The 7500-nt window shown below is 41.9% G+C and overlaps 2 protein-coding genes across 5 annotated transcripts in view; one reads left to right on the forward strand and one right to left on the reverse strand.

Moving 5' to 3' along the window:
- The window catches only part of syt5a (synaptotagmin Va), a 6856-nt gene extending 1952 nt beyond the window's left edge, over positions 1-4904 (reverse strand). Inside the window, exons 1-7 of one of the 3 annotated variants that reach the window (XM_047800903.1) lie at positions 4708-4904; positions 2877-3034; positions 2676-2690; positions 2205-2377; positions 2035-2121; positions 690-857; positions 411-578 (exon numbers count right to left, since the gene is read on the reverse strand). In XM_047800903.1, the coding sequence (XP_047656859.1) occupies positions 411-578; positions 690-857; positions 2035-2121; positions 2205-2377; positions 2676-2690; positions 2877-3024 (759 nt within the window). In that variant the 5' untranslated portion in view covers positions 3025-3034; positions 4708-4904. The remainder of the gene's footprint in view (positions 1-410; positions 579-689; positions 858-2034; positions 2122-2204; positions 2378-2675; positions 2691-2876; positions 3035-4707) is intronic. The other 2 variants (XM_047800904.1, XM_027164057.2) reach the window with 2 other exon arrangements.
- Positions 4905-5613: 709 nt separating this feature from the next.
- The window catches only part of aldh16a1 (aldehyde dehydrogenase 16 family, member A1), a 14918-nt gene continuing 13031 nt past the window's right edge, over positions 5614-7500 (forward strand). Inside the window, exons 1-2 of one of the 2 annotated variants that reach the window (XM_027164068.2) lie at positions 5614-5632; positions 5852-5982. In XM_027164068.2, coding sequence (XP_027019869.2) covers positions 5893-5982 — 90 coding nt within the window. In that variant the 5' untranslated portion in view covers positions 5614-5632; positions 5852-5892. The other variant, XM_027164067.2, reaches the window with a different exon arrangement.

Below are 7500 nucleotides of genomic sequence, written 5' to 3' on the forward strand. Positions count from 1 at the left end.
TCTCCTAATTAGAAAGACAGCAGCGACACCAACCAAAACTTTACTGTAGACAAATAACTTGACGTTGGCTTAAAAATAAAAACATATAAATAAAAATAAAAAAGATAAACCATGAAGCTGCAGACACCAGTGACATGAAACCTGAGGCTAAATAAAAATAAAACTATCTCTGTACATGTATCTTGCCCAGTGACAATAAAGTCTAATCTAATCTAATCTAATCTAATCTGCATCATTATCCAACACTTGCAGTTCACTTAAAACCTGATGACACCATTAGAGATATTTTAAAGCTTACATTAAACCATTTTCATCCCTTTGTGTAGCGTCTTTACTTCTGTGTCTAGTATGATGATGTAATCTGCGGTTTTAGGATAATAACTGTGTCTGCAGTCAGATTAAATCTTTACCTCCTCTTTCTCTCCTCCCACCAGGTCTTTCCACTCGTGAATCGGTTGTCCCAGATCCACACTGTTCATGGGAATTTTAATCTCTCCGATCACGTCATGTTTCCCGAAACGATCAAAGTCAAAAACCTGCAGCACCAAAGTTTGTCCGGCCAAATCATTAAAGGGGGTCTGAGGATGAGAGAAATACAGAAAGTTCACGTCTACAAAACCTCGATAATAAACTGCTTTATAATTATAATGGAGTAAAAGTTACAGGAGGAGAAATGATCTGAGACGCACTTTAAAAATAAATGTTTCGTTAAAAACAGGACAGAGATTCTTCCTCTGAACTTTGGTCTCAAATTTCTTCTTCTTGTCAGGAAGCATGTAGACTTTAACGTAGGGATCCGAAGTGCCGCCAATGTCCATCGCAGGAAGGTCTTGAGCCTGAAGGACTCCAACTATGAGCTGAACAAAAATGTTAAAAGCAAACGTTTAAAAACTGATCAGATCAGATGACGTGAATGTGAATTAGGAAACTACCCCTAACTAACTACCGCTAACTAACTACCGCTAACTAACTACCCCAACCATCCTGATAAAGCGATTCGGTGTAAAATGTGTATCAGAGTCAGCATTATTTTAGTCGCTCTGTTTCTCTGTAGTAAAGATGCAGGTTAGGGCTCAGTGTCATGGTGAGGGTGAGGATAAGGGTGAGGGTGAGGTGTCATTGTTAATGTACTAAAAGTATGGGGTCAAAAGTATTTGAAACATTTCTAACGTCAAGACGTGCACAAGAATCCACAAATAGGTGACTCCGCCCACCGCCTACTCCAGCCAATCGGACAACGGTCTCGTGGCGCTGACCAATCGTGGCACGGTCTACCTCAAACCAATCATGTTCTGATTTACTCGCACTATCACAGTGTAATATGTGCTGCAAAATACGATTAAAAAAAAAACAAATAAAAACATTAGTCGCAGATTCGAGCCCAATCTGGTCACCCTGTATGGACTGTAGCAGCACTAAGGGTTAGTTCAGTTCTGCTTTCTGTGGAAACGAGTTCAGCATCATCAATGGGTCCAGGGGTGGTGTGAAGAGCGAGTAAATCAGAACGTGATTGGCTGGAGTAGACGGTGGGCGGAGTCACCTATTTGTGGATTCTTGTGCACGTCTTGACGTTAGAAATGTTTCAAATCCACAAAAGTACAGAACGCGATTCACTAATGAGCAGGAAGACATTCGCAAATAAATACAATTTATAAATAATTTTTTTATTTGCAAATCCCATTTTATTTATTTGTGAATTTCATTTCTTTTTGTGAAATTTGTAAAAATATTTGTGAAACTCTTTATATTTATTTGTGGATCATAGTGTATTTATTCAGAATAACGAAACAATTCTGACCCCATAGTAAAGAGATTTGTCTAAATTTGCGTCTGTGTTAATGAATGTATGTTAGAGAGCTGCTGAGTTCTGCTTCTCTGATTGGTCAGAAAGTGTTGATTAATTCTCTTAATTCTCATTACAGCTTTATTTATCTTTGATGCGCTCACACTGATTTGTTATTGTTTCTATAGCAACCACTCATTCACATGGACATGGGGCGTCCAGTGTACAGCGCATCGTCGTCTCTCACACACCTGATTCTCAGTGAAGTTATAATCCAGACTGTATTCCAGCTTTCCAAAGTATTCCTGCTCTTTTTCCTCCTCTTGTTTCACTTCCTCCTTAAAGGGAGATTTGTTCATTAATCAAAACAACTCACTTTTAATTTATTTATGAAGTCTAAGTGTAAACTTTGTTCTCTTGCCTTTTCCTCCTCTCCGTCTTTCTCTTTTTTCATCACTCGTCGCACGCCTTTTCTCTCTCTCACTTTCTTGGTCTTTTTCTTTCCTCCTAAACATTTTTTGTACAAACAGAAAGTAAAGCAGGCAACGAGGACGAGAGCTACAACTATGATGGCACCAACTGCCCACATGGGCACTGAGAGAGAGAGAGAGAGAGAGAGAGAGAGAGAGAGAGAGAGAGAGAGGGAGAGAGATAGAGCGAGAGAGAGAGAGAGAGAGAGAGAGATAGAGCGAGAGAGAGGAGAGAGAGAGAGAGATAGAGCGAGAGAGTGAGAGAGAGAGGGAGAGAGAGAGAGGGACAGAGAGAGAGAGGGAGGGAGGGGGAAAGAGAGAGGGAGGGAGGGAGGGAGGGAGGGGGAAAGAGAGAGTTAGTTAATGTTAGTTAAAGATAAATGAAGTAAATTAAAAAGTAAAATTGAAGAATAAAGACTTACTTTTAATCTTGTGGTCTGTGATAAATTGTAATAACGACATTAAATAGAAAAGAGACGTAAATTTCACACAGATGTAAAAGTTTAGAGATAAATTGAGCTTTAAGTGATAAAGTCATGTGACATAGTTGTGTCATGTGACATAGTTGTGTCATGTGACACTGTTGTGATTAGTGATTGGTCAGAGTTTATAACTTCACTCACTGGGAAGGTGTCCGAGCTCATTGAAGAATTTGTTCTTTATTTCAATAAAATTGTGGGAGTGGTGAGAGGGAGGGGGCGGAGCTTGGGCGTGATCTGACTCCGGTTCCACCTCCCTCCGTACACGATGCTGCAGACTGATGAATCTCATAGCTGATCAGCTAGAGGACAAAAACAACATTGTTTTAATTCAGCTTGCAGATGATAAAAAGTGGCACTGTGCAAGTCCAGAGTTAGCAGACTCTCATTTATACAGCTGAGCAATTGAGGGTTAAGGGCCTTGCTCAGGGGCCCAGGAGGGGCAGATTGGTGGCCCAGGGAATAGAACTCACACCCTTCCGATCAGTAGTCCTACACCTTAAACACTGCTACCACATCTGTCTCTCACTCTTTTACCACATTTCTAATACAGAACCGATATCAGAGCTGTGATATTAATCTGATCTAAACTCAGAATCTGGGTGACTTTCTGCTTCTGTGCTCACAAATTACAGTTACATTACATTTAGGGCATTTAGCAGACACCCTTATCCAGAGTGACTTACAACTGAGGGTTAAGGGCCTTGCTCAGGGGCCCAGCAGTGGCAGTTTGGTGGACCTGGGGTTCGAACTCATGACCTACAGATCAGTAGCCCAACACCTTAACCACTGAGCTACCACATTGATCAGCTCTGTCAGATCATCATGTGTGCTCAGGATTACGTCAAAGCAAATCCGATCACACATATTCGATATCTGATCCTTATCAGACTCATTTATAAGAAGTTCCTCATGTCTGGACATTGAGGTGACATCAAACCTTCAGTCCTGTTTTTCATTTCCTTCTCTCTCTCTCTCTCTCTCTCTCTCTCTCTGTGTGTGTTTGTGTTTATTCTGCTGTTCTCTCTGTTCAGATCTCTGCCATTAATGCAATGGCCTACATCAGTATATTCACTTTACTGTTATACTGAGTGCATACACACTGATCTCACACACACACACACACACACACACACACACACACACACACACACACACACACACACACACACACACACAGTCTGTTTAATTTAGAGATGAGAACAGTGATCTTGTGACCACCACAGCAGCTGATTTGATCCTCATCCCCTGAAACACAGATAAAATACTAACTGAAGATTAACTTAATCTTAAAGACTTAATCTCCAGCCTCCAATCTGTCGTCCTGTGATTTAAATCCAGCTCCAGGTTTAAAATCCTCACTGATATTTCTGATGTTTTACAAACTGTTAGCATGAAGCACTAATAGCAACCATGCTAATATTAGCCTCCTAAGACCCGAGCTTTGGTTTGGCTTGCATTTAGATGCAGTGTGATGTCCGTGTATGTGGACACCAGGTCGTAGGGGGTTAAATATCTACAGCTATGTATCAATAACTAATGATAATTTATCACACTATAATCACATCTGATCGTGTATCTGTCTTATAAATAAAACTAAGTAATAGCACCTTCTAGTCATGTGACCACCAGAATCTGTGTCCTAGAACACAACACAACCTACATACATGGATGCCTTGGACACCATCTCCATCACAACATGGTTCACCACATTACTGATCACCTGAACTTCTGTCTGTCTTCACACACTATGATGTCCGGTCGTTACTGAGACTTTGAGTTCTAAAACAACTCTAACTTTAATATCCACATGACTCTGATCCTGAATCAGAAGACAGGATGAGTGAGAGGACTAATCCCAGTGTGCCGCATGGCGTCTCACTGCCGTCGGTCATCACATCACTCAGATCATTTTAAGAGAAACATTAATATTAAACTCAGATTTATACTTTATTAATAATCACACTGAACTCACCCGGTGATGAAGATAATGATGATGATGATGTTCTGTCACTCGTTCTCTCTGTAACAGGTTTTCACTCTGTCCTTCACCGGGCAGGGGATTTATACACACGGCCCTCCATCCTAATCCTGATTACAGTTCACCTCATTATCTCTCTCTCTCTCTCTCTCTCTCTCTCTCTCTCTCTCTCTCTCTTTCTCTGTCTCCCCCTCTCTATTTCTCTTTATCTCTCTCTCTCTGTCTCCCCCTCTTTATTTCTCTCTCCCACTTTCTCTCTCTCTCTCTCTCTCTATCTCCCACTTTCTCTCTCTCTCTCTCTCTCCCCCACATTCTCTCTCTCTCTCTCTCTCTCTCTCCCACTTTCTCTCTCTCTCTCTCTCTCTCTCTCTCTCTCTCTCTCTCTCTCTCTCTCTCTCTCTCTCTCTCTCACACACACACACACACACACACACACTTCTGGTTTGATGCCAAACTGCATTTCATTGCCTTGTACATGTGTAATAACATTAAAGTTGAATCTAATTTAAGGAGATAAGAGACAACATTGAACACTGTGGTAACCTGGAACCTTTTTTTTACTGCAGAGCACATTGAGATAATAATAATAATAATAATAATAATAATAATAATAATAATAATAATAATAATAATAATAATAATAATTAAACTGTTTACAGAGAGAGTGAGAGATCAATCCGCTCAGAATGTACAGCGTCTAGTGTCTTAAACAATTAAAATAATAATAATTATGATAATTAAAATAAAACCGAAATCTATAAAAACTTATAAAAACTTTTAACTAATTACAAACTAATTCACTGCCTGTGTTTAGAAGCCACTTCCGGCTCTGACGTAATCACCCGCCTTGACATTCTATTGGCGGAGTTTAAAGTACGTTACAGATGGGCGGAGCTTATGAAGGCGCACGCGGCACACGGCACGTTACGTTATTTTTTTTCCTGTAATTTATTCGGTTTATCAGAATTAATACCGGGTCATAAAACGCTTCCGTTCTTATTTCCGCTTTATATTGTGCACTATATCTAACTACTGCTGTAGCGGGTTAGCTTAGTTAGCTTTAGAGCTACTTTACCCTGGTTTCTGTTATTATTATTATTATTATTATTATTATTATTCCTGTCTGTTCTGGTTCTAGATCACAGACAGTTAAGTTATAAACAGTTGTAAGTGAGTGTTATGGCAGAGAGAAGCTCACACAGTGTTTACGACATCTTCAAGTCCATGGAGTTTGGACCTTCTGCTGTGAGTCCAGCTGTTACTGCTGAGGTGAGTCCAGCTGTTACTGTAGCTGTGAGTCCAGCTGTTACTGCTGAGGTGAGTCCAGCTGTTACTGCTGAGGTGAGTCCAGCTGTTACTGTAGCTGTGAGTCCAGCTGTTACTGTAGCTGTGAGTCCAGCTGTTACTGCTGAGGTGAGTCCAGCTGTTACTGTAGCTGTGAGTCCAGCTGTTACTGTAGCTGTGAGTCCAGCTGTTACTGCTGAGGTGAGTCCAGCTGTTACTGTAGCTGTGAGTCCAGCTGTTACTGCTGAGGTGAGTCCAGCTGTTACTGTAGCTGTGAGTCCAGCTGTTACTGCTGAGGTGAGTCCAGCTGTTACTGCTGAGGTGAGTCCAGCTGTTACTGCTGAGGTGAGTCCAGCTGTTACTGTAGCTGTGAGTCCAGCTGTTACTGCTGAGGTGAGTCCAGCTGTTACTGTAGCTGTGAGTCCAGCTGTTACTGTAGCTGTGAGTCCAGCTGTTACTGCTGAGGTGAGTCCAGCTGTTACTGTAGCTGTGAGTCCAGCTGTTACTGCTGAGGTGAGTCCAGCTGTTACTGTAGCTGTGAGTCCAGCTGTTACTGCTGAGGTGAGTCCAGCTGTTACTGTAGCTGTTAGTCCAGCTGTTACTGCTGAGGTGAGTCCAGCTGTTACTGTAGCTGTGAGTCCAGCTGTTACTGCTGAGGTTAGTCCAGCTGTTACTGTAGCTGTGAGTCCAGCTGTTACTGCTGAGGTGAGTCCAGCTGTTACTGCTGAGGTGAGTCCAGCTGTTACTGTAGCTGTGAGTCCAGCTGTTACTGCTGAGGTGAGTCCAGCTGTTACTGCTGAGGTGAGTCCAGCTGTTACTGTAGCTGTGAGTCCAGCTGTTACTGTAGCTGTGAGTCCAGCTGTTACTGCTGAGGTGAGTCCAGCTGTTACTGTAGCTGTGAGTCCAGCTGTTACTGCTGAGGTGAGTCCAGCTGTTACTGCAGTTGTTACCGCAGCTGTGAGTCCAGCTGTTTATACTGAGTCATGTTAATCATGTGACTGTAATCATCATCATTAACATCTGTAGGAATAACGTGACAGAACAGACTGGGTGTAAATCTGTTATGTACAGACAGAAATGATTTAAAGTGTTAATGCTACACATCTGGCCACAGTTGAGAACTCACTGTGTTAATGTTTAAAAGGGTTCAAAGTGTAAAGTTTCCCAAGTTCATTAAGAGAAAGCACATACAATTCTTATAATAATTATTCTTATATTTTATTTTTTATTATTATTCTAGCCACAGGGGTTGTGAGCAGTGACCCACCATCACTGTGGTCCTACAGGGTGGGGGGACGACGGGGGACGGGCTACTGTTGGTGGAGGAAGGAGAGGAGGGAGAGGGGTTTGTGGGGTTCTGTGTGTGTGTGTTCACTGCTGTGTGTGTGTGTGTGTGTGTGTTCACTGCTGTGTGTGTGTGTGTTCACTGCTGTGTGTGTGTGTTCACTGCTGTGTGTGTGTGTTCACTGCTGTGTGTGTGTGTGTACTGCTGTGTGTGTGTGT

Source organism: Tachysurus fulvidraco, chromosome 15 (assembly GCF_022655615.1).
Source record: "Tachysurus fulvidraco isolate hzauxx_2018 chromosome 15, HZAU_PFXX_2.0, whole genome shotgun sequence".
Lineage (NCBI taxonomy): Eukaryota > Metazoa > Chordata > Actinopteri > Siluriformes > Bagridae > Tachysurus > Tachysurus fulvidraco.